The sequence below is a fragment of the Psammomys obesus genome, unplaced genomic scaffold (assembly GCF_907164565.1).
Source record: "Psammomys obesus unplaced genomic scaffold, mPsaObe1.curated_primary_1811, whole genome shotgun sequence".
Taxonomy (NCBI): domain Eukaryota; kingdom Metazoa; phylum Chordata; class Mammalia; order Rodentia; family Muridae; genus Psammomys; species Psammomys obesus.
Window position 1 is genome coordinate 5,033,159 of NW_026590062.1, and position 27,527 is coordinate 5,060,685.

General features: G+C 40.7%; 2 protein-coding genes across 4 annotated transcripts in view; both read right to left on the reverse strand.

Moving 5' to 3' along the window:
* Bicdl1 (BICD family like cargo adaptor 1) overlaps positions 1 to 27,527 on the reverse strand; it is an 87,677-nt gene that overhangs the window by 27,054 nt on the left and 33,096 nt on the right. The gene's annotated exons all lie outside the window — the stretch shown is intronic.
* On the reverse strand, positions 23,560 to 24,066 carry LOC129675714 (UPF0488 protein C8orf33 homolog). The gene is given in 2 exon segments (XM_055605712.1): positions 23,560 to 23,892; positions 23,894 to 24,066. Coding segments are annotated over 2 exon segments (480 nt in total). The 5' UTR covers positions 24,041 to 24,066.

Here is a 27,527-nt window from a genome sequence, read left to right on the forward strand (position 1 = left end):
AACCCTGCCACATCAGGAATTCCTTCATCACTCTCCTCCATTTCTTCTGCTATCATTAAAGAGATTATTTACCTTTGTCTATTTTGTATCACTTCTTCAACATGAACACTATTTAGAATTTGTTATCATGTATATTATGGCTTTGAACATTACTTCTTAAGGACATTGTAGCCATTTACAATTCTGTAGGTACTCCTTGGGGCTGAGGTCCTCTTTTCTACCCTATTGATTTTCTAGTGTTACAAAAGGTCATTTGAAACAAAGTCTACTTGGTTATGCATGAACTCTAGCCCTCTCATGAGAGCCTGGTGCCACCATGGAAAGCCCAATACAGTGCCCTGTAGAGAGGAGAGCTACAGAGCAGAACAAGAGCACTTCTGTGATCTCTGAAGCCACCGTAGCTGAGGACTCATGGTTTCTTGGGAGCGATAAAGATGCACTGGAATAATTAGGACTTACTTTCAGAGAAGGTGGGATGGTGATATGCTTGAGATGTCTGGCTAGTTATTCAGTGAGGCTATCTCCATAAAGAGCTTATCTTCAACAGCTCTACTCAATTCAAGAAGTATGTGATCAATTGTCTATCTTTGTTACTGTTTTTGGCCAAATTCACTATGTATTGCCTCACTGGACTAGAGAGCCACATAGAAATCTTAACCTATTTCTGTTAAAAAAAAAAAAAAAAAAAAAAGAATTCTTTTGAGCCAGGCTGACCTCTATCTTACAACCCTCTTCTTGAGTGCTGGGATTACAGGTGTGTGACTGCCTGGCTCTATACTTTTACCTTTTAAATAATGAATCACAAAACACAAAACAGTATCAATCTAAACCACACATCATCCAAACCATACATCTTCTCCTTTGTAATTTAAGTTTAGTTTTACTTACTGCTAGCTTATTTTAGATTTCTCAATCACTGTAAAACACGTAGCCATCACTTTTACCTGAAAATCACAATAGCAACATTTGCCAAGTGCTTACTCTAGCAAGGACTGAGGCAGTACCTCTCCCTGTGTGCTTCAGTTTCCTGAGGAGGAATGCATGGAGGGAATAAAGTAAAGAAGCCTGACCCAGGCACTCAGAACATCATGGATGTTACAGAGCCTTGACATGTATTGTGGTGCTCTGAATGAGAATGGCCTCCATAGGTCATTTCATGTATTTGAATGTTTGGCCCCCAGTTTGTGGAACTGTTTGGGAAGGATCAGTAGGTATGGTCTTGTTGGAGGAGGTGTGGCATGAGGTGTAGGGTTTGAAGTTTCAAAAGCCCTCACCAGGTCCAGATCCCCTCTCTCTGCCTTGTATTTGTGGGTCAGGCCTAAACTCTCAGCACCAAACCTGCCTGCCTACTTGCCTGCTGCTGTGCCCCTGCCATGACCTCTTACTCTCTGGAACTGTGAGCCCCAAATTAAATGTTTTCTTTTTATAAGTTGTCTTGTGTTCTTTAGATCAGAACAAGCAAGGATGTTCACCTCCACCACTCTTAAAGTATTAGATATGTTAGCCAGAGTAACAAGAAAAACAATATGCAGCAAATAAGAAGAGGTCAACTTATGTCTGTTTTCAGAAAGAGATTGTCATACACAGAAAAACCTAAAGACTTCACCAAATTACTCTTAGTACTATTAAATTCAGTAAGCTTATAGGATACAAAATCAATATATAAAAATCAAGTTTTTAATAAAACACTAATGAAATTTCTGAGAAAGAAATTAAGCAATCCTGCTCACAACATAATGAAAAAAAGTACCTAGGAGTAAATTTAAACAATGAAGTAGATGATCTCCAAAACGAAAATTATAAAATACTGATAAAAGAACTAAAAAAGATACACACACACACACACACACACACACGTACACATACATACAAGCACACACACGTGCACACACACCAAGTTCATGGGTGGATTGGATGAATACTGTTAGGATGTTTATACTACTCAAAGTAATCTACTGATTCAATGTAATTTGTACCAAAATACCATGGCATTTTTTCATTAAAAAAACTCCTAAAATTTGTATGACATCCCAAAAGATTTATGGAACCAGTAATCCTGGGGGCACAGATTACAATGCTGGAGACAATATAGTAAGTACTGGACTTTAAAACATACCCAGAGGGCATGGGCTGCCTTCTTATGCCCAGACTGGCAGAAGAAAAGTCACATGGGCCAAAGGGAAAAAAAAATACAGAAAAGAATACAGAATCATTTTGACAAAGAAAAAAACAATATAAACTGGAGAAAAAAAAGCTAAAAAAAAAAAAACAAAAAACTGGACAGGTATATGTACAGCACAGAAACTAGAGCTTTATCTCCCACACATAAAAACTAATTCAAACAGATCAAAGGTTTAGGTGTAAAATCTCAAAGTTAAAACAATTTCAAGTTCTTAGTCTGCAAAGATTTCTTTTTTAAAAAATATGATCCCCAAAGCACAGGCAATAAAAGCACAAAATAAAAAATGGGATCATATCAACCAAAGCAAGCTTTTACACAACAAAGGTAATAATCAGGAGTGGAAAGACAATCTACAGAATGGGAAGAAATATCTGCAAACTGTTAATCTGAGAAGAGATTAATATCCAGAATATAGAAGGAATTCAAACAACTCAGCATAAAGAATGATTTTGAAAATGGCAGCTGACACAATTCTCAACAGAAGGCATAGAAATGTCAAATAAGCACACGAAAAAATGGTCAGTGTCACTAATCATACTAGGGACATGAAAACCAAAACCATGCGCTAATGACACAACCTTGGTTAGAATGGCTGTCGTCAAAAAGAAAAAAAGGTACCCCATATGTACCCCCTGTCATCTGCACACACACACAGGCTGGCCTCCTCTAACCTGAACTGGCTGTGCTTGGTAAGCCCCTCCTCCCCACACCCATCCACTGCAGCTGCCATCTCCACACCCACAGGCCTGGCTCCAGCCTACAGCTTTGCCTGGCTCAGGTCCAACCAAGCAGTTCACAGACCAGCTTTACCTGGCCTGGCTCCAGTTGCACAGCTTCTGCATTGGGCTACTCCAAGGCAGTCTAGTATCAGACACACAGCCAAGTAACAGGGTTTCTGTGTGTAGCCTTGGCTCTCCTGGACTCGCTTTGTAGCCCAGGCTGTCCTTGAACTCATAGCAGTCCACTTGCCTCTGCCTCCCAAGTGCTGGGACTAAAGGTGTGCTCTACCATGCCTGGCTCAGGCTGATTTCTAAAAGGAAATCTCAAAAGCCAGAAGAGCCTGGAACTCCAGCTTCTGAAAGACCACCAACCTCCACTAGTACCCAGCATTATCTGCCACATTAAAGGGAGAAAGACAAACTTTCCATGACCCAACCAGCTAAGAGAACTCAGCCCAGCACACCAACACTACACAGAATATTGGAAGCAATATTTCAGACTGAAGCATGGCCAAAAAAACAAAACAAAAAAAAAAAAAAACAAAAACAAAAAAACTGTAAGAAGAAAAAATAAATGAAGCTATAACTAAAAAAACATAAAAGATACAACTAAAAACACAAAACAGAAAAAACACAACAAAATGACTGCAATTAACATCTCTCAATTATAACTTTAAATAGTAATAGCATCAATTCTCTAATCAAAACACAGAGTGGCTGAATGGAGTAACCCATGTTTCTGTTGTCTACAAGAAACTCAGCTTTAATATCAGTACTACTAAAAAGTAAAAAAAAAAAAAAAAAGTGGGGAAAAGTACTGCAATCAAATGAAAACAGGAGCAAGCAGACATCAATATCCTACAATCTGACAAAATAGACCAGAAGAAAAAAAGAGACTTCTTTCTAACGAAGTCAACAGTTAACAAGAAGACATTTGTGGTGGTTTGGATGAGAATGGTTTCTACAGGCTCATGTTTAAGTATCTGGTCTCTAGCTGAACTGTTTGGGAAGGATTAGGAGGTGTGGCCTTGTTAGAGGAGGTGAGTCACTGGGGCAGGCTTTAAGGTTTCCAAAGACTCACATCATCCCCAATGTGCCTTCTGCCCCCTGTCAGTTGGAGATGTGAACTCTCGGCTGTTCCTGCCACCACACTTTCACGCTTCCATCACGAATTCTAACCCTCTGGAACCATACACCCAATCCAACGTTTTCTTGTATAAGTTACCTTGTCATGGTTTTTTTTTTTTTTTTTTCACACCAATATGAAAAGTAACTAATACAACATTCCAATTGAGCGCTGCTACAGCCAATTTCATGAAAAGTATGCTACTGGAATTAAAGGCACAGATTGACATCAATCCATTAACAGTAGGTTATTTCAATATTCCACTTTCTCCAAAAGATAGGTCATCTGAACAAAAGTAGAGAAATGTCAAAATTAAGTGATGTTACACATGAAATGGACTTAACAGGTGTCCACAGAGTGTTTTACCCAAACACCAAAGACCAGACTTGATCAGCCTTCCAAGGAAGCTTCTCTAAAATAACAAAACAATCTCTAAGTTGGGTGGACATGGGGGCACACATCAGACTTCTATGAATTCAAGTATAGCCTGGTCTACATACCGAGTTCCAGGGCAGCCTGGGCTATGTAGAGAGACTCTTGTGTCAAAAATATCTAACAATAATGCAATAAAATATAAAATATACATAAAAACCCAATAAGTGCACAAAGCCGTAGAGATTAAACAACTCATTACTGAAAAAAAAAATCAAGAAAGAAAATATTATTGGAGCTAAATGAAAATTAAAACAAAACACAACAAAACCTCTGGGATACATTATAGGCAGTCCTATGAGGACATTTTATAGTTCTAAGTGCCTATATTAAAAAATTAGAAAAAGCACAAATGACTTAATGATAAAGCTCAAGAATCTGGAAAAGCAACAAAACAACCCCAAATCTAGTAAATAGCAAGAAATAATAAAAATCAGAGTAGAAATTAATGAACTAAATACTGGAAATAATGCAAAGAATCAATGAATCTAAGGGCTGGTTCTCTGAGAATATAAACAAGATTGACAGACTATCAGCCTAACTAACCAAGATAAGAGATGAGCCCCCCCCACTCCCACCCCAAGTCAGAACCACAGGAGATCCTGGATAGCCAAAGCAATCCTGAGCAAAAACTATACTGCCAGAGAAAGATATTCAGATTATAAGGGAATATTTTAAAAACAGGAATTCCAAATATGGGCATTGTTGTGGAAGTTTTGGTTTATAATATGTAAACATGTTTTTTGTTTTAATCCCAGGTGTGGGATATAGGCCTGATTCAGACTGTCCAGAGCAGTAAACTATCTGCCTCAAGTGGGCTCTGAGAGGGGCTCTTTCCTAGCTGAAGATAGTTTAATGCTGAGGAACCTTGAGAGGGAATAAACGCTAGAGCCCAGAGAGTGTTGAGGGGGCTCTGAGAAAGAAGAGAGCTGCTGGTGCTTCCCCCCTGCTCTGGTTGCTGTTGATACATCCTGATGAGAAGCTGGAGATCTGCTGAAAGGAGGAATGGACTTGCCCCAAGAAACTGGAGGATCCTAACCAGCAGCAGGAAGTAGCTAACGAGAACTTTGCCCCATCTCCTCACTAACCCTTTTTCTCTCCTACCTGGTGTTGGGGTGTTGGAAGAGATTGGAATGGAGAAGAGAAGAAGAGGCATAAGAAACCAAAACAGATTTAAAAAGTACACCTAAAGGGCATAGTGTAAGTAGCATACACCTTTAATCCCAGCGTTAGAGAGGCAGGCAGATCTCTTTGACTTTGAGGCCAGCTGGTTTCCACAAGGACTTCCAGCCAGTCAGGGATACACAATCAGACCTTGTTTTAAAAACAAACAAACAATTAACACCCCCCCCCAGCGCCAAAAACAACTCATGTATTCCACCAAGTTGGAATAATCTAAAAAACAAAAACAAAAAACTAATTTCTAGATTCATCCAAACCACTATAGGTAAATAAACCAAGGATGGCAGCAATCTAAAAAGACCCAGAAAAAGTGAGGAGATTCAACCAGTAAGAAAAAGCCTTCCAACTCAAACAAGCCCAGGCCCGGATGGACCCACTGCAGAATTCTACTGATTTTCAAAACTACAGCCAATCCTTCTTACAGTAATCAAACAAACAGAAACCACAGGTACACTCTCAAACCTCTTCTATGATGCCAGTACTGAACTAATTACAAAGTGAAGTAAAGACATAAGAAAAAAAAAGGCTTACAGACCAATATCCCTGGTGAACATGCATCAAAAATCCTCAATAAAATGTTTGCACATCAGTATAGGCATATACAAAAAGGATTATTTACCAAGACCAAGTTGGCTTTATCCCAGAAATGCTGGGATGGTTTAACATATCCAAGTCAATAAATGTAATAACTCAAAAATAAATACTTCAAGACAAAAATCACATTATTAAGAGGCAGAAAAGGCCTTAACTTCACGATAAAGACCTAGAAAGTGTCAGAATGGAAGGAGCATAGCTCAACGTAATAAACAGGACAAACCCATGGCAACACCACCTGAAATGGAGAAAAACTTGAAATAGACCCATTAAAACCAGAATGAGGCAGGAATGTCCACTCTCCCCATTGCTGTCCAACACAGTGCTCAAGGCGCTAACTGGAGCAAGAGAAGAAAATTAGAGAAAGATGCGTAAGAAAAGAAAAAAAATCAAAGCATTCCTATTTGCAGATGATAGACATAAAAGATCCCAAAATTTCCATCAGAAAGCTTATAGAAATGATCAACAATTTCAGCAAAGTGGCAGGATCAGCCACTTTGGCATAATCAGCTTGTCCATAGAAAATATAAAATAGACCATGCTCATACTCCCATTCACAGCATCCTAGAAAAAAATAAAATATTTAGGAGTAACTCTAACCAAGAAGGCGAAGGAACTTTACAATGAAAACTTTAAATCTCTAAAGATTGAGATAGATACTAGAAAATGGAAAGGCCTCCCATGCTCATGGATTGGTAGAATATTATGAAAATGATCATTTTACCAAAAGCTAGTTATATACTTAAACTAATCCCATCATGTAATGGAAGTTTTGGTTTCTTTAAAAACTTGGTTATATTATGTAAATCTGTTTTTGTTTTAATCCCAAGTATGAGATTTTAGTTCAGGCTTTAGTTTGTCCAGAGTTGATAACTGCCTCCTGCAGAGCATGGTATTTACCAGCTAGTGACAGCCTCCCTCGTGCAGCATGGAGAGGAGAATGGTCTAGGACTCTGAGGGATATATGAGAGCCCAGAAATAGAAAGGTGGCAGCTTGGAGAGACCAGAGATGGACAGTGCAGCAGCTTGGAGACTGCTTGCTACGTTTGCTATTGACAGAGACTGGTGTAGCCCCAAAAGAACCCATCTACCCCAAATAGCTGGGAGAAGTAAAGGGGTCTGCAGCCCCTCTCCACACTAACCTTCTCTCTTTTACCTAGGATTAAAGGGTTGGTGGAAGGGAGGTAGAGACTTAATCTCCTGTAACCATGTGATAAGGAATGTTACGTAAGTATCCCTGATTGGCTAAGTAAAGAGCTGAAGCCTATGACTGGATAGAAGAGAAGGAGGCGGAGTTTCAGGTGCCTGGTTTGTGGTTGAGAGAGGAAAGGTTGAGGGGCAGAAGTAACAGGAGAGGAGAAAGCTGGGAGAAGGAAGTCACTGTGAAGCAAAATGGATGTGAGCACATAGCTGTAAGGAGACCTGAGGGGGCAGAAGCTGGCAAGTGATTGGTTTTTATGTGCGTTTTAAAGGTACTAGTATTAGAATAGCTCAGAGTCTGGCCAGCACAGTGTTTACGACTTACTAATAAATCACAGCCTCTGTGTGTTAGTCATTGGAAAAACAGCCGGTTAAATAAACTGTTGTAATAATTTCCTGCATTAATTAATTTAGAAAAAAATAATTAACCTTTCTATACATACCTATCGCCTTAAACAATAATTAACTCTTAAGTGGAGCAAAGTGAAACTTCAATGTGAAACCTGCAATACTGAAATTGCTAGAAGAAAATACAGGCAGTACTCTACAGAGTGAAGGCTCAGCGGCAGATGGATGATGACTGGAACAGCAACTGAGACTTCACACATCAAAAGCAAGAGGCAGAGAGCACAGTGGAAACAGTGTGAGTCTTTTGAAGCCTCAAAGTGCCCACAGTGACACACCTCCTCCAACAAGACTACACTTCTTATCCTATCTCAAGAGTTCTAGCAACTGAGACCAAGTATTCAAACATACCAGTTTATGGGAGCCACTGTCATCCAAACCACCACCACAACATGTCCCTAATAAAGCTACAGTGTCACACATCTCAGCAGTAACCAACAGCTATCTAACTGAACTTAAGGTCTGCTCCACAGGAGGGGGATCAGACCTGGTCCTGGAAACCAGGGCTTGTGAAGTCATGGTTCTTAGAGGAGAACTGTCACTTTTCTAAATCAGCATAATTCCTGACTGCATTCTAAATAGTTGCCCTTTCACCCATAGATACATATAGGTCCCACCCCTCATCAAAGAAACTTATCAACAGAGACTGTTGCAGAGAACAACTGATCACGGGTGCCAAGCCCCAACGGATACATTTATAGCACAACTGCTACACCTAAGACTCAGGGAACAAAGAATGGATGTAAGACTGTTAAGAGCCAGAGGACCAGGAAATCCATCCTGAGCTTGTGTCTAGATGTGACGAAGCCTCACCCACAACACTGCAGCAATATAGTCACCTAAAAAAGACCTAACAGGACAACAGCATTAGACGTGCTAGTGTAGGAGGAATCCCATGAGACCCCACCCCTAGACAAAGAACTAAAGGCAACTAAGGAATGCTGAGAACAGAGAAACTAGTCTTTTCCAGGGATGAGCCCCTGAATTGTTCATCCAACATCAAGTGGTCAGCCCTGTAACCCTATATGCACGAACAGTAGTAAATGGACTCAGCAAGTTGCATCTGTATGCATGTGCATGTAACAAAAACAGAAAAAGAGATAGTAAGGCAGGGACACATGGGAGGAATTGTAAGAAAGGGAAAGAATGAAATGATGTAAATATATTTTATTTCAAAATTTTAAAAAATACTTAAAGTTAAAAAAAAAAGGACAAAAGATCGCTAGGCGTGGTTTACACCTATTAATATCAGCACTTGGAGGATCTAGAGTTTGAGGTCATCTTGGTCTCCACATATCAAGTTCCAATCCAGCCTAAGGCTACAAAGTGAGATGCTATCTCAAAAACCAGAACAAAAGACCAAAAAACAAAAACAAACAAAAAAACGTGCTAAAAAGATATACAGAAAGGAAAATCCTTATACACTGTCAGAGCGAATGCAGGGTCAGCCGTTATGAAACAGCACAGCAGTCCCCCATAGAAGGACCACACCAACGATCTTACTCCTGGGCATATACTGAAAATAATCAAAACTGGCAGGCTATCTGCACTTGTGAGATTATTGCAGCACTGTTTACAAACGCTAAGAGATGGGATCAACCTGAGTTGATGATGAATGGAAATGCATGCCTAGAATGTATACGGGGTCCTAGTTTTGATTCCCTTTTTACAGCCATACCACCATGAATGTGTCCAATCTTGTCTAGATTTGATTCCTAGTACCTCAAAACAACTAAGGATGAAGTTAGTATGTAAACATAACATTGTATTCAGTATAAAATAATAAAATTCTGTCATAGAATTTTATAGAGAGAATATAGAGAATATAGAGAGAACTAAAATACATTAAGTGAAGCAAGTCGGGTACAGAAAGACAAACATTACTTGCTTTGATTTTATGTGGAAGCTAAAATGTTGATCTCAAAGAAGTAAAGGGAGAGCAGTGATTGATTACCAGACCTTAGCAAGGGTAAGGAGGAAGAGACACAAAGAGAGAGGATGATTAATGGATACAGGATGAAGTCAGTTAGGAGAATAACTCAAGGTCCTATTATCATAGTAAGATAACCACTGTTGACAATAGGTAACAATATTTCATCAAGGATAACAGAAAAGCTTTTGAACATTCCTGATACAAAGGAATGATTTATGTCGAGAAAGATAAACCAATTACTCTGCTCTCTTCACATATCATATATACGTTTATTTTATTTTTTGAAGATTTATTTTTATTTTATGTGTATGAGTGTCTACATATTAGTACACACACACATATGTATGCAGGATACCCATGGAGGCCAGAAGAGGGTGCCAGATGCCCTGAAGCTGCAGTTGCAGGCAATCATGAGCTGTCTGGCATGGATACCAGGAACCAAATTCTGACTCCCTTCAAGAGCTTCATTTATTCCTAACTGCTGAGCCATCTCTCTGGCTCCCTATACACACATATAAATATCACAGTGTATTACACAACTATGCACAATTACTGATAAAGATAAAGCATACGGAATACTTTCTGTAATATCTGAGTATTCTGAGAAGTCTATACTATTTCTCCGTAGGGTGCATATATTGATTTTCCCATAAGATGTCTGAGTCGTGTGGCTTTCTTTTCAATGCCAGTGGTGCCATTTTATTAATAAGGGAAATAAAATATTTTTACTTTTAAAATAGGCAAATTCATGTGAGGATATCAATTTAGGAAAAAATGTTTAAAAACTATTGGTAACATAAAGAGATGAAGATCAAGAACTGTAGCGACAATGAAGCTGATCACAAGATGTAGCAACTAAGACCAGAGCTTAGAGAGACTTGTTGGGCAACACTGTTTACTTTAAAATTTTTTCAGCTTTGAAAAGTAGGCAAAGTTTCACCTGTGAGTGATAAAATGTAAGACACAATCTTTCTCCTTGAGTAGCTGGAGCTGCAGTGACCACTTGTGAAACAGCCAATGTAGAACATAGAACACATATCAACACCAACTAAACCAAAGTATAGTAATTAGCCTAAGAAAAATAAGACCAAAATACAAATGTCTCAGAGAGAATCACTAAAACTATCCTACACCTCAAGTTTTCTCATCTGAAAGGTGATTGATTTACCTCTATGGAAGACAGCATTAAGAAACAGAACCACAAGATACCTGACACAGATTAAGCATGTAGCATATAACAGCTATAATTATTAAGTAAAAACCTGAAATAGAATACTGCTATTTCCTATAAGGAAGATATGTAATTTGAAAAAGTTGAAAACCTGAGAGGATCTGGTTTAAGCCACTCATTTGCAAGTGTGGAACTCAAGAACAGTGAAAAAAAGACAAACAAAAAAGACAAAAAGATATAACATGAATGTGGGAAGGCCAGGCTAGTAAACTCTTGGCTCCCATTTCAGTTTCTTTCCCTTTTTTGGTGTGTGTGTGTGGGGGGGGGGAGGTTAAAAAACAAACAGCAACGTTCTAGGTGATTTTCAGGGCTGCTAAGATTATCCATGATCTAATAAAGTCCAACGCTGCGAGCCTGTGAAGTCACATACGCTGACAGAGGCCTGATGACGCTGATGCACACTGTGGTTCTGTTTTGAAGCTGCATGTGTAAGAGCCACTCTGACATTTAGAAAGAGACTGGTTTAATTTGATCTGATTCGGCTAACTTTAGAATCAGAGCACAGTAGCAGTTTTGTTATGACCATCCTTTGAATCTCCATCACTAACACAACCCCTTGGCATCAGAGACCAGCAACCACAGCAGTGCAAGCCTTCATTAAGGAAGAAGAGACAAATGTTATTCTGAAAGAAGACCATCACTAGGTGCCAGACCTCCATTGCTGAGAGATATATATTTAAAAGGAAAGGAGCGGGGGAATTTAGAAAGTAGGGTCTGGAGAGCTGCTCAGTGGGTTAGAGATGTGCAGCTCTTGTAGAGGCCTGATGTCTGGTGCCCAGCACCCACACTATGCCTTATGACTATGTGCATCTCTATTTCCAGGGGATCTCATGCCTTTTTCTGACCTCCATGGGCAACAGGCATATATGTGGTATACATATATACATGCACACAGGCAAAACATGTATACAAATAAAATAAGTAAAAAGGTTTTAAAAAACCTTTTTAAAAAAGGTTTGAGAGAAAAGATTTTCAAGTGTTCTGAGGACTTACACAATAAATAACAATCCTCTATGTTAAATTGATGGTCTGGTGGTTAGGTGATTCCACCATGGATGGAACACTCATATTCACTATGCTTTCCTTGCAGATAGAGATAAATTATTGCTGAGTTCTCCCGGGGATAACGTCTTCCAAACTCAGTATTTAAAAAGAGTATGACTTTTCTTCTTTAACAGTTATTGTACTGTGTGAGCTCAGAAAATCTGCTAACTCGGTGACTGATCAGAAGCTGGAGGAATACCACATAAGGTGCCAAAAAAAAGTATACTAATGTTAGATGCTGATGTTGCTGTTTTTGTTTAAATCTTCATTTTTATACAACACAGATAAGTCTAACAGATTAAGTGGAAACAAGGGCAGATCTTATAGAGCCTGAAGAAGAAAGAGCCCATGGCAATGTGGAAAAAGGACTGACGGACAACAAAAGGAATCACAGCCCCAACTGCAGCAATGCTGCAGGGCATCTAGGCTAGCTCTTCATCTATTGGCCCTGACATAGTGAATATAGAGTAGCCCCAAAGTATCAGGAGGGCAATGGAAGGAACACTCACCTGAATACAACCTGGTGCCTCAAGGCTGAAAATCCAGGACTTCCTGGATCATGAACTGTCTGTGCCTTCAAATGAAGACTGTATAGAGACGCCTGTGAAACTCTTCAAAACTATGGAAGGTTGGGGGAAGGGTACACAAGGTATCTATGGAACATACTTTCAATTAAGACTGAGACGGGAGCAGGCTGGGGCACAGAGGTGGTCTTTACTGGAAGACAAATGATGCCCCAGGGACATATTCAGGGTGCTCCAAGAATATGATGGCATGCCTAATACTAAGAAGGAAAGATCTAAACTTTCCTCCTGTGGTCAAGGGGGACCTAACCAGACCTAAACAAATAGCTAAGAAGTAAAAACACTTCTTTACCTTTAGTTGCTGGTTGTTTTTTTTTTTTTTAAATCAACTAATTCATCTTTGCTTCTCTAATAAAAACAGGCTGTTTGTGTAAGATAAAATTTCAACACTTTAAATGAGTCAGTCCAGCTATGACTGTAGAAAATAGAATTAAGATTAACCTCAGTCCCAGAAATGCCCCCTTAGCAAGGTCCTAGCAGTATCCCCAGGGTATTAGTGAGCTAATTCCCTCTGATTCAAACAGCATGTCACTGCTACAGTGTTCAATTTGTCCTTATAGGTCAGCCCCATGGCTCCGGCAGGCTTTCTTCAGGCTTTGATGTAAAGTATCCATGACTAATCCATGCGTTTTCTGCTTGTGCTTCTCCCTGAACCCTCACACTGCTTTTGCATGTGGAAACTTTTAATACTCAGAACCCACAGCTTCTTTCCCTGTGCTCTCTTAAAGAAATCTCCAGTTAAAATCCTTTCTTTTATAATATCATTATCATTTACTTGTAAAAAATGGGAGCTGAGTTTTGGGGGAGAGGGTGGAAGGCTTCGCTGGGAATAGAACCTAGAGTCTCTAGCATGCTCTATCACTGAGCTACATATTCCCAGAACCCTTCTCCCACTCTGCTTCAGGATCTTGCTATATTATTTATGTTTACCTCAAGATCCAGTTGTCTTCCTGCCTCAGCCTCCCGTGTGGCAGGTACAACATGCATTCGCCACTGTGCCTAGCCTGAATTTTTTTTGTCATTAGACAAGAAGTGTGAGCAGGCTGTAAATTCAGACTTCATTCATACTAGAAGCATTGATCATGTTCTGTTAGTCTCAGCTGGATGCAACAAACTAAACCCAAGGATATGGAAGGTTATGGTTTTGTGAGGTATTTTCCTTGTCCAAGCACTGCTCTACTTAACATTTGTTATTTCATTTTATCTAAGGATGCTATAAAAGAAGTGGTGCTCATCCTGTTTTATAAAGAAACTGAGCCTAAGGCCCAAGATAATGCTACCTCAGGACCATGGTCTAGTGGATAGACTGCCCCATATTAGCCTCTGGTCAGACTTATGGTAAAAACAAACATCAGATAGGTATTTCTTCCTGAATGCTTTGAGATGTCTTTTGCAACTTATCTCAGCTTTGCCTGTCCCTTGGAGTCAGATCCTCTATTAACACGGCTGCTTGACCATGTTGAGCATGTCTAAAACCCACACTCCCGACTCTGGCCTGCACCCAAATAGGCTGCTCCTCCAGCTCCTTCTTGCCATAAGGTCACTTCAGCCTTAGAAGTTTTAGGCTGGCCCCATACAGAAATTTATTCTTGGTCCCCCTCTTACATCCAAACCTCTTACCAATCCTCTGAATTTAACCTCTGACATTTACCTCAGAGTCATGCTGGTGTTAAAGAATGCCAAGCTGGTATTTATAATGCTATTAGAATGGTGCCTAGCATGTAAGGACCATGTAAGTATTTATTGAGTAAAAGAAATAACTAGCATCCTATGCTTCCTTCTTTCTTCGAAAGACATTAAGTTTTTAACATGTAAGTCTTTCACTTGCTAGGTTAGAGTTACCCCAAGATATTTTATATTATTTGAAGCTATTGTGAAAGGTGTTATTTCCCTGGTTTCTTTCTCAATCCATTTTACATTTGTATATATGAGAGATACTGAATTTTTTGTTTTGTTTTGTTTTAGTTAATCTTGTAAAAGTTCCCTGGTGGAATTTTCAGGGTCACTTATGTATACTATCAGATCTGCAAGTAACAGTATGTTGACATCTTCCTTTCCAATTTGTATCCCTTTGGTCCCCATCAGTTGTCTTATTATTCTAGCTATAACTTCAAATACTATATTGAATAAATATGGAGAGTGGACAGCCTTACCTTGTTCCACATTTTAGTGGGGTCACTTTGAGTTTCTCTCCACTTAAAATGATGTTGGCTATTGGTCTGCTGTAGACTGGCTTTATTGTGTTTGGTATGGGCCTCGTGGCATTAATCTCTTCAGGACTTTATCATGAAGGTGTTGGATTTTGTCAAAGGCCTTTTCTGCATCTAAGGAAATGATCGTGTTTTCTGTTCTTTTGGTTTGTTTACATGGTAGATTACATTTATTGATTTTCATATATTGAACCATCCCTTCATCTCTGGACTGAAGGCTACTTGATCATTGTGGATGATGTTTTTAATGTGTTCTTGGATTTGGCTTGTAAGTATTTTATTGAGTATTTTTGCATCTACATTCATAAGGGAAATTGGTCTGTAATTCTGTTTAGTTTTTATGTGGTTTAGATATCAGGGTGACTGTGGCCTCATAAAATGAACTGGGCAATGTTCCTTTTATTTCTATTTTGTGGAATTTGAGGAATCTACTCTTTTTTTTCAACAAATGGTGCTAGTCACACCAGATGTCTGCATGTGGAAGAATGAGAACAGATCCATATTTATCACCCTGCACAAAACTCAACTCATTTGGGCTTACAGAAACTATCGTGGGCAAGCACAAAGCCTTTCTGGGTCTACACCACGTCCTCTGCATATATGTTGTGGTTGTTAGCTTGGTGTTTCTGTGGGACTCCTAACAGTGGGAGAGGGTGTGTCTCTGAGTCTTTGTTTTTGGAGACAGGGTTTTTCTGTGTAGCTTTGGCTATCCTGGAACTCACTCTGTAGACCAGACTGGCCTCAAACTCACAGAGATCCCCCTGCCTCTGCCTCCAGTGTTGGCATTAAACAAATGTGCCCCCACCACCCTGCTATGTCTCTCATGCTTAAGCTCTGCTCCTGAGACTCTTTCCCTCCTGTTGAGTTGCCTTTTCCAGCTTCAATGTGAAGGGTTTTGGCTTTTTTTTTTTTTTTTTTGCATTTATCTTTTTGGCATTGATTTCGTTGTGTTTAGTTGTTGTCTCTTGGAGGCCTGTTCTTGTCTGAAGTGAGATGGAGGGGGAGTGGATATGGGGGTAAGGAGAAATGGGGGTAGGGCTAAAAAGAGTGGAGGAAGGAGAAACTGGTCAGGATGTATTGAATGAGAGAAGAATCTATGTTCTGTGAGAGAGCGAGAGTGAGCGAGAGAGAGGAGAGAGAGAGAGAGAGAGAGAGAGAGACAGAGAGAGAAAACCCCCAAGCTGGTAGACTGCCCTGTGATACCCTTTGCCAAGACACTTGTGAGATGCTGAGCAGATGCTCACACTGTGCTCTTGGACTCCCAGCCTCCAGAACTATAAACTAAATAAACTCCTGTCCTGTTCGGAGTGTGGCTTCTGCCAGCTGGTAACGGCCCTTCCGCATGCTGCACAGAGGGAGCATGGTTTAGGACTCTGAGAGTAAAAAAATAGAGTGAGACAGAGATTAGGTAGCCTTCTATGTTGGCATGTGGCATGTAGCAGTTTGGAGAGAACAAGACGAGAAATGCTGTGGCAGTTTGGAGCAGACAGATAAGAGAAACACTTCGGGGTGCAGCGGCGTGGAGGAGACTGCTGGCTGCGTCAAGAGATTGATATGGAGCCCTGAAAGAACCCCTTGACCCTAACTATCAGGAAGAAGTAAAGGGATCTGGGATCCCTCTACCCGCTAACCTTTTCTCTTTCCTACTTAAGGTTGGGGGGTTGGTGGAAGGGAGGTAGAGGCCTACACACCCCAAATAAAGGAGAAATTTTAAAAAGAGCACTACAGTCATGTACCAAATTCATGCTATATTCCTGTTTAATTTTTCTCTGTACCACTTACTACACCTGACATACAGTTCTTTGTTAACTGAACTGATGTCTCTTCTCCTTGCCCCTAAGTTCCAAAAGGTCAGGGCCTTTGCTATGCTTGCTTGCCACAATTTCAGGCCTCAGAATTGTGGCAGGCCCAGAGAAGACAAGTTTACTGTACAGAGAGAAAACAACCGTATGTGAACTTATTTTCAATTTAAGATTTTTTTACAACACGGGGGTGGAGGGGAGACAACATGTAAGGAAAATAATCTTTAAATATTAAATATTTTATCATTAGTCCTGCCCATTACTTCAATAAAATTCCCCTCCTTTTTAACCTCTGTCCCTAGTTATCAACCATTACAAAACTACATAAATTAGATCTAAAGCTTTTTGTCATATTTGTTATATTCATCTTGTATAAAATAATCAGAATTCAAATATATTACTATTTTCTTACATGGAAAAAAAACACAGAGAACCTGTTAAAAAAAAAAAAAGTTTAAACATACAATGTGGAAAAAACTTAAATTTGTCTCACACAGATTATGGGTCATGTGACAATTACCATAGAAACATTAGTAATGTACCAAGGACTGGCCCCATAGGCTTTTACCACTACCTAGGAAACTATTTTCTGAGAAGTCACTGGGGAAACAACACAGACAGCATGCAGAAATAAAAATCTGCTGAGGCTGTCTAGCTTCTTTCTGTTTTTTTTTTTTTTTCTTTTCTTTTCTTTTCTTCTCTATTCTCTTCTTCTTCAAATGAAACAAGATCTCTCTATGGGCTATCCTGAATCTCACTATGTTGTACGGTCTCCAGCTCACAGAGGTCTGCCTGCCTCTGCCTCCTGGGAGCTAAGATATGTGCCACCACAGCCAAAATCGTTCATGGAGCTCTAGCATCAGTTCTTGGTTCCAACTCCCAATTCACATTTTAAAGTGTTCTTCAAGGCTGGGGAGATCGGGCAATCAGTAAAGTGCTTGCCTTGCAAGCAGGAGAACCTGAGTTAGATGCCCAGAACTCACACTTAAAAAAAAAGAAGAAAGGCTGGAGAGATGGCTTGGTGGTTAAGAGCACTTTCTGCTCTTGGCAAGGACCCAGGTTTGATTGCCAGCACCCATACAATGGCTCACAGCTGTTTTCAACTCCAGTTTTAGGGGATCCCACACCTTCCTTGACCTCCATGCATGTACAGTCACATATGTATGGCAAACAGAATACTCACATATATAAAGTAGAGCTTCAAGATGTGTGAGGCATGGTAGCACATCTTTGTAATTCCAGTGCTGGGGAGGTGGAGACAGGTGGAGACCTGGAGGCTTGACAGCCAGCAGCCTAGCCCAACCTAACCTACTTAGCAAATCTGAAGTCACTGAGAGATCTTGTTTTAAAGATTTTCAGCGAGTGTGGACTGATGGAAAGTGAGCACTGACTGGAATCACCTGTCACTGGAATCTGCTCATAACTGGGGCTGGTTCTGAGGGGGGAATAAGAGCAGCACACCTGTAAGCAATCTGGTGTCTGTGTTCTCACGCCTACCTACTCCAGGCTGCCCTTCTGGAGCAAGGGGACACTCTGTGTCATACCAGCACCTGCTCTTTTCCTGCTTTCTCCAAAGATGGAAGCTTTCTAATGGATTTGTTTTGTGGAAATGAAACCAAGAGCTTTGGTGTTCATTCAACTGTTTTCTGAGAAAAATGAAAGGCCAAAGGATGAGTCTATTAAAACAAGCACAGTAAAGTAGAAACTTTTTTGAAGTAGAAATATATTGTGTAAAAAAACAGGCTACAAAGAATGCCTTCATGATTTTAAATAAAGTTACTTCCACATGAACTTCAACTTCTCAGGAATAATTAAGAGATTAAATGCACATCTCAGCTTCTCAGCTATTACGTACAAAATGAAAACCTTTCCTACTTCCCCAAGATGTTGGCAGGCAAGTCAGTCAATGCCTTCAAATGCTTTCAGGTATAAGGTGCTGTCTCACCCCTAAGAACTCTTGTATTTAATCTTATCTCTGTTTCCTTTCTGCCAGGCACCTGTCTCGGATGCTATGACAGAATATTAATGAACTGCAGTCTTATAAGCCTGAACATTCTCAAGGAATCTTAAAAAGACAGAAATTAAATGTTGGACCCTCCAGATCAGGGCTCATTTAAATGCCAGGATAAATATTTCTTTTTAAAATAATTTTTTGTATTAATCACAGGTTATTTACTTTGTATTCCAGCTGTAGCCCACCCCCCATTTCCTCTTAATCCCTCCCTCCCTCATCTCCTCCCTGCCCCTTTCCAAGTCCACTGATAACAGAGGTCCTCCTCCTCTTCCATCTGACCCTAGCTTATCAGGTATCTTCAGGACTGGCTGCAAAGTCCCTTCTCTGTGGCCTAGCAAGGCTGTTCCTCCCTCAGGGGGAGGTGATCAAAGAGCCAGCCATTGAGTTCATGTCAGAGACAGTCCCTGTTCCCCCTACTAGGGAACCCACTTGGATACTGAGCTACTATGGGCTACCTTCGAAGAGGGGTTCTAGGTTATATCCATACATGGTCTTTGGTTGGAGAAAGTCTCATAAAAGACCCCTACAGGATAAATATTTCAAACCCCAAAGAATCACTTCCAAATAAACTGCCATGTCCTATGTTAAAAGACACTCTACAAATCAAAGCAGGTGCTCATCAATAAGCTCCAAACACTAAAGCAGAGTACAGACACACAAGCAAAGGTAAGCATCCAAAAACAAATGCAGTACCAACAGTACTGAACACAGACTACCAAACCACCACAGCAGGCAATAGTGTATCAGAGCCTGACTAAGACACAACCCTCATTTAGAGCAGAATGAAAAACATATATATCAGAGACGAGATCACATCTGATGAGGGAAACAGCAACAACACAGAAACATTCAATGAGTAGAAACTTCCATTCAAGTTGAGGAAACTGAGTTCTCAACTAATGAATCATGTCATTACACAATTTTCCATAGTGAATTTCATATATGACAGTTCTGTACAAAGAAATACATTTCCAGAAAAATAAAGCCAATGCTTGCCAGCGCAAAGAAAGAGTGTACTGCTCTACAGCTTGCTTCTACAGACTGCTTTACACAGCAGCAGAATTTAATTAGAAACCAAGTGTGTGAGAGCAGTCCTGTGATTCCCAGCAGTCAGTGTAAGCAGGAGGGAAAAAAAGCTAAGTTCAACTCTGACTATAAGGTGAGTTCCAGCCAGCCTGGACTACAGGAGACCTTGTTGTTTTAAAGTTGAGTAAAGTTAATGAAGTTCAAAGAGCTCTTGAAATCACCTTATATGGTTACAATATGGTTATATTTCTGACCTATTAATTTCACTGCTAGGAATTGATCCTCAGGAAATAGAGAAGCAGCCAGTGATTTATATACCTAGCAATCCCCTAAGGTCCACCCTACAGAAATGTGTGCAAGTGCGCGCGCGCGCACACACACACACACACACACAGATATATATAGAAATATATATATTCATTTCACTTCATATGTGTATATATGTGTATGTATATATATATATATACACACATACGTATGTGTGTCCAAGACTTGTTTACACAACATAGTATTTAATAGCCAAAATCAAACCACTATCACCAATAGATTAGATAAAATGTTAAAATGCATTCAGCAGAATCTAATAAACCATAGCAAATAAATTAATTCCATGCATTAATATGAGGTCAATTAAGGCAGATTGTAAAAATAAGATGGTAAGTGAAAAAAACTACAAAAGAATTTGTACTGCGTGATTCTGCTTATATAAAATTCTGTATTATGCAAACAAAATTACATTATTTATGGGTACCTACTTAGCAGGTAAGACGCACTGGGAAAGCAAGGCAAGGAGTGGTTACTATGAGGGCAAATTATCGGTCCCTTTGGGGAGAAAGAAGGCTGTTTGGGTAGAGAGAGATTACATGGGTGTTTGTCTTAACTAGCATTTTGTTAACATTCATGTCTATGTTTCAGGTCCCTTCTCTGCATTACAGTTTTAACAAGGTTTTATTGAAAAGACTTTAGGGTAAAGGTATTCCTCAAGCTTTGTTTACAGTAACTCATTTAGTCAGGATTTAAGGGGAGGGTTTCAGGGTCAGGAGCCTTTGATGTGGAAGCTCAGGCTCAGAGACTATATGGTGACCTTGGGTAATACTTTCAGCATCTCTGAGACCCACCTATACTACACAGAACTGACACAGGAATCAAAGGAGAGAAAGCACATAGCACAGTACAGGATATACAGTAGGCATATACACCCCAGCTGTTCCTCTAGTCCTGCAGCAGTAACCCAGAGACAACCCATGTGAAAACACAGTTCCTGTGTACAGCACAGTTAAGGTAATAACTCTGGGGTCCACGCAGTGCCCATGCACTTGGCGAGACTAGACAGACAGTATTCTATATAAATACCGCTAAGTAACACTGCGGTGCTGGAAATGGCACACAGCCCTGCTCTTGCTGTCCCTGAGGGAGTCAAAAACTGTGCTGTGAACTGCCTGTGCCTCAGGAGCAGCCTGAGGAGGCAAGGGTACAAGCCCTGCAGAGGTGAGGAAAACAACCTCAGAGGTGAGGAGCTTTGGAGACCTTGTGCTCTAGATGAGAAGTCCTGACTTCCAAGTTGGAAACCACAAGCAGAGGGCTCAGTTAAGCCATGCTAATCCCTGACCTTTTGCAAAGGTGAGATAATAAATAATAGAAAGTTTGCTGACCCTACAGCCCTTTGAAAGGAATTGGTGAGTGAAGCCAAATTCTAATAAGGGAGCTTTAGAGCAGGAAGATCTTACCTCACAAACAGAGTCAGGAAGAAACACGTCCTGCCCTGCTCAGGATCAGCTAGCCAGGTGTCTCTGCCAAGCTCAGGGCTCCACCCAAGAAAGGAGACCCAGTGCCAGACAGCAGTTCTCAAACCCCTTTGTATTAAGTTAATTTTAGAATTATAATTTCAGTTAAAAATAGGTTCAGTCATGTTTTCTTGAGTTACTCTCAAATAACCTTGGTTGCATTTGCAGGCTTCAAGATTCATCTCCATTAAAAGATGATTTTTAGTTTCTCCTTTCTACTGATGGCAGATCTCACCTATTACAGTTGCAATTTCCCCAGTTCATTCTTACAGGGAAGGCATAATTCCCATTATCCTACAATGAATAAATACTGGTTCATTTTCTAACACTGGAGCACAAGATCTATAGACCAAAACCATTTGAGACACTGAACATGTAAAAACGTGGTTGGTGATATGCTATTTTTAGGAGAAATTTTCAAATGCTGATGCCTGAACACTCTATCTTGAAAGTTATAAAAGTCAGTGTTCTTTGAAAAGACAACTGAATGCCTGCTGTCTTTGATAGCCTCAGAATAAAATTCATCTGTCACAGCTTCCCTTCACTCTGGTCATTACATGGACTTGGGACCCCACATCTTGTCCACCTTGGGAAAAATAAGGTACAATAATGGAGGATGTCTTATCATCATAACCTAGGGGCAAATCTAAGTACCTGTGAGGGAGACAGCCAGCTATTTGTCATATGATGCACTGTGCATTACAAGTGCAAATCCTCTAGCCAGAAATTTTTAACCCAAATCCATCAAACTTTTCTACACAATCTCTAGCTAACAGGAAGAACCAGGTAATAGAAGAATGAGCTAGATGTCACTACAAGGAAGCAGCCAGGCAAATGCAAAAGCTGGAGATGTCTGCAGGAAAACTGGCCCAGTTTTTTCAACTTGCCACTGGAACAGAAAAAGACTGAACTCAGTAACACCCGAGGGACCAGACATACTGCAGACTGAAGCTGATTTGGAAGCCAATTAGAAAAGATATCTTTTAAGGTCATTTGAAAGAAAGATGAATGAGATTTTGAATGTCTATATAAAATATTACTAAACTGTAAAGCATAAATATCTGCTTTTAAAATACATTATAAATCGTGAGTCTGAGGCTACAGGTTTGAGTTCCAGGCCAGCCTGAAATACACAGTAACTCTTTTCTAATATTTTATCTGGTTTTGGTCTAAAGAAAAGTACAGTTACATTTATATGTGCTGAGAGGGTCCCTAACATTGACACTACATCTTTTCAGCGGTGATCTTCATCTAGAAGGTGGAAACATTATTTCATTTTTAAATTACCTGACTTGTATTTCTCATAGTTTTTCTCAATGCATATATACCATTTTTATAAGAAAAGGTTAGTTAAAAAAGAAAGAAAGCAAAATCTCTTGGGGCATTGTATTATCAGAGCCAAGTAAATGATAATGAGCTCAGAAAATGAAGCACTCACACTGTGCTAGAACAGTCATGGGCTCCTTCATGAAGGAGATGAACTGAGATGACCTTGGAAAATGGCTGAGTCTGGTCAGACAGAAACTGCCGACTCATCACCTCATCCATGGGTCTGAATGTGACAGGGCTGTGATGACAACAGCTTTGCAAGGCCGAAACATACCTGGGCTGAAAACCCAGAAGTTACTTTAATCCCCTTCCCCCATTTAGCAGAGCGTGGTATGACACATCTGTAATCACATATTCAGGAGGCTGAAGCAGGAAGAATAAGGCCAGCCTTGGCTACGCAAAAAAAAAAATTTTTTTTTTTTTTTTTTAGTTCTTTAAAAAAGATTTATTAATCAGGGCGACATAACAATAGATAAAGCACTAAACCAAAGGCCAGGGCATCCCTTCAAAAGTGAGCCCTGTGTGTAGGCAGCTTCTCTAGTTCCTTATCACCGAAAGCCACTCCTGGAGACCGGAGAGAGAATGTCTTTCTACAACCCCCTTCAACACTCAACCACCCTTATCACAGATTTCCCATCTGCATCTCTCTTCTGACAGAAGAGAACTCACTTTGGCCAAGAGAACTCCTGGAAAGGCCCTGAGCTCCAGACAAATCTCCACACCACCCCAGAGGAGGATGACTGGTCCAGAGTGGAGGCGACCCTAAAAGAAATTGAACCGAAACGCTTCATCCGTAAAGTCCGGGGTGGTCTTCGTTCTTTCTGCTGGACGAGGCCTGCAGACCCTTCCGTTCTTCTTTCTGGCGGCCTCACCCACAAGCTGGACCTGGGCTAAAAGGGGAGCGGCCTTTAGAGCTCGCTGGGCCTCCAGCCACTCCGCATCCATCTGAGCCCTGTAGTCCCCAAACAACGACCGCATCAGCTGTCTCTTCTGCGGCAAGGGAGTTTTTTCACTGCGCAAGGTTCGGATTGCCCCTAAAGCCTGCTCTTCCTGCTTCGGGGTGGGTTTCTGCCTCTTGAGACCCAGCTCCAGCTGGTTCCACACACCAGGCCAGCTCCCGAGCCAGCTGCTCTGCCTGGGCCTCAGCACTGGGGGGAGCTTCGTCTGGGGCCGGTTTCTCGGAGGTCTTTTGGTCTCCATTTGTTCCAGAGACCCTGTTCGGGGTTTTCTTCTTTTGCTTCATCGACGCTGTGTCGCCTACGGGGTGTGCCTTTGTGGCAGAGTCACATACAGGTTGCACTGAACTCAGAAGGGGAGGATCCGAGGAACTGGATGGGGGAGCCGGGTCATGCGGAGCGCGTTTACTTCTCCGGCCTGGGGCTGCTAGGGCCTCCGGGGCAGGGAGTCTTAGCTCCTGGAAAACGTGGGCCAGGGCGAAATTCACATGCCACCCCGTCCACCCACAGGGCCTCACTACAAACACGCCTCTTCCCACAGCTCACCGCCATCAAAAATCTCCCTTTTAGTCACAGCCAGCTGCTCCCTCTTTCTGACACCACAGAATTATGCCAAATCCATCATTAGTAGGGAAAAGGAGACAGACTGATTTTGGCCTCCGAAGACTCTTCCTGGCTTCTCAGAATGGAATGCTTCCTCTTTGAGAATGGAACGTTCTACCATAGGTGCGTGTGGAGTTCCAAGTACATGTAATGACCAGAGTGAAGGGAAGCTGTGACAGATGAGTTTTATTTTGGGGGTGTCAAGGCAGCAGGCATTCAATTGTCTTTTCAATTGAAATTTTCAATTTTCAAACACTGACTTTTACAACTTTCATAAATGTAGAAGTCCCTGTCTCCTCTCCCTCAGATCTAACGGGCATTTAATAAACCTCCATTATGTTGCTGGAAGACAGAGTAAAACATACAAACAAAAGGAAACCATAAACAAATGCTGAACTCCAACAAAATATACCCCGAGTATTTAGACACCAGGTCTTAGTCAAAAAGCCTACCCTGGGAAGTGTACCATGTCCTCAGTTCACATTGAAATGTATAAAAAAATAAGATGGAGGTGAGGATGACTATATGAATGGGAAGGTGAATTAATAATGACGGGATAGCTATAAAATATAGGAAGTAGGTATATGGTGTTCACTGAGTAATTCTTTTAAATTTAAAGTATGTCTGATTGTTTTCCTTGTTGAGATAGTTGCTAGCCCAGGCTGATTGTAAACTTCTGATTCTCCTGCCTTAGCCTTACAATGACTAGGATTATTCAAGTGTGCAACACCGACACAAGGCTTATTTGAGTATTTTAAGAATAAACTCAGGAGAAAATATATAAAGTTTTCTAGGTGGGCTTACCTACCAGTGTCCTGCCCCTCACCTTGTATTATGTCTGGTTTCTTAAGACTGAGTTCTATCCTTTTTTGTGCCAATAACATGTTGAAAACCTAGGCCAGATCTGGTTTCTGAATTTGGTCGGTTCCTCATGATGCCTTCTTGCCTGTAGCTGTAGCCTATCATTAACAAAAACCAAAACCAAAAAAGGTTAAATACAGAAGATTCTAAATTCAGGCTTGGAAATGTGTTTCGTGAGAGAAAATTTGAGATATATTTGAAAGCTCAAAGACTGTGAAACTCTCAGACCAAAATGAGCCTGGAGATAACTGTGACATCTGTTATATCCAGACTATGTTAAGAGTCCACTCACCCTAGGACATAGGAAAGACACAAAGAACTTGGGAGGAATGCAGGATTCATCTTAGGGAGAGGAGGAAGTAAGAGACGTGTCTGCTTCTGTAAATTAAGACCTCAATATAAGTGTAGGTGGGCCCGAGTCCTGGAAGCTGAAGCCCTGGTCCCACACACCCAGCTTTACAACACAGAAAAAGAGAGCAGTATTTACTTTTCTACCTCAGAGCCCTGTTCATAGAAACAGCAGCTTCGTAAATCTGTGAGCACAAAACTCCTGTGAGGAATGTTCCTTCTGTTGGTAATGAGTGATAGAAGCCTGTTCCACATCCCAAAATCAACCCATCCCTTCAGAAAGCACAACGGAGCATCATCAGCCCCTTTCTTGGGTTTATCTCACCCCTTTAAGAAAGGTTTGAAGCCAGGTGTGGTGGCACATGCCTTTAATCCCAGCACTCAGGGAGGCAGAGACAGGCAGATCTCTGAGAGGTTGAGGCTAGCTTGGTCTACAAAGCGAGTCCAGGACAGCCAGAGCTACACAGAGAAACCTTCTCTTGAACAACAGCACCCCTCCCCAAAAGAAGGGTTTGAGCCTTCTTCTCCTGTACTAACATTGACAATGAAAGGGTTAGGCTAACTTTAAAACCTATATGTCTTCTAAAGCCTATAGTTTTGAGTTTTAGGTCCAGGTTAAGCTAAAGCTTCTTAGTACCTTTCCAGAGAATGGAGGAATGTGACCCTATCTGTGAGGACAGATATAAAAAAAGGCAAGCAAGCAATAACCTTCACTCAGCAAAAGAAGGACCAAACCCTTGTCTTTGAGATAGCGTTTCTTAGCAACGAACCTAGACTTCTTCTGAGTAGCTTTTGACCTCCAGCCAAAAGTCTGCAGCTCCTAATCTTCAAGGATGAGCTAACGACCCCCACCTTCAATTGCAGCTGCATCCACACTTGGCAGGACTGGCCAAGCTTGAGCACCTAAGACTAACCAATTATCTTACTTTATAGCTTCCTCATCCAATCCTAAATTGCCAAGACTGCAACTTCAAATCTCCCGCAATTTTTCTTTTAAAAACCTAAAGGCCTTTGTCTCCCGGTGCCACTCTTTGCTGACCGGCAGGGGTGACCCCATTGTGCAATGGTTAATAAACCTCTTGCTTTTGCAACGAGTCTTGGTCTGGGGGAGTTTTTGGGAAGGGTGCGATCTTGAACTCCTGAGCTGTGAGACCCCAGGTCTCACAACAACAACCCACCCTCCCAACTTATTTTCAGTTCTGTCCACTTGGCATTCAGCTATTATTCCAGGAGTGTGTTCTAGCTCCTGCTGTTTTTTAAGAAATACAGCTAATAAGACAGTATTGTCTACTTGGAATTTTCTAAGAGGGCAGACTTTAAGTGTTCTTTGCTCATACCCGTAACACAAATGGTAGCTAAACGTGGTGATGAATGTGTTAACTTGATGGTGGTAATCATTTTATAATGTACACATATTAATTCAGTTTTCATGCTTAATTCTTTTCCATACAGCTTGGAAAAATATTCTCTCAGATTAGTGGGTACTGGAAACAAAAAATAATTCTGGGAAAATAAACACTGGCTTATAAAAGTTCTTTGTAAAGTAATAATATGCACTTTGAATCTCCAAGAGAGAGGCAGAATATTAAGTGTTTGCTGCATTCATTCAACCATAGGACCTCTTTTATTCTGAGACAATTTCTTTGGACAGATGCTAATAAAGGGCACTCTTTGAAAAAAGGTGCAACAAACAGTTTAACATTCTAAAAAGATCTGTCTTTTATGCATAACCCATTGATAGAAACCAAGTAAAAATGAAAAAGAACACTGAGTGTTCTGTAGAATGAAGCCAAAGGAACTTTATCCAATCTATTGAGGGTAAACCTTGGTGCTAACCCTCAGGCAGATTTACAGCTAATTTACAGCAAGTCACAGCACACAACAGAGCAATGCCCCGGGGCTTCCATGATACACTGTGTGTGTGTGTGTGTGTGTGTGTGTGTGTGTGTGTGTGTGTGTGTG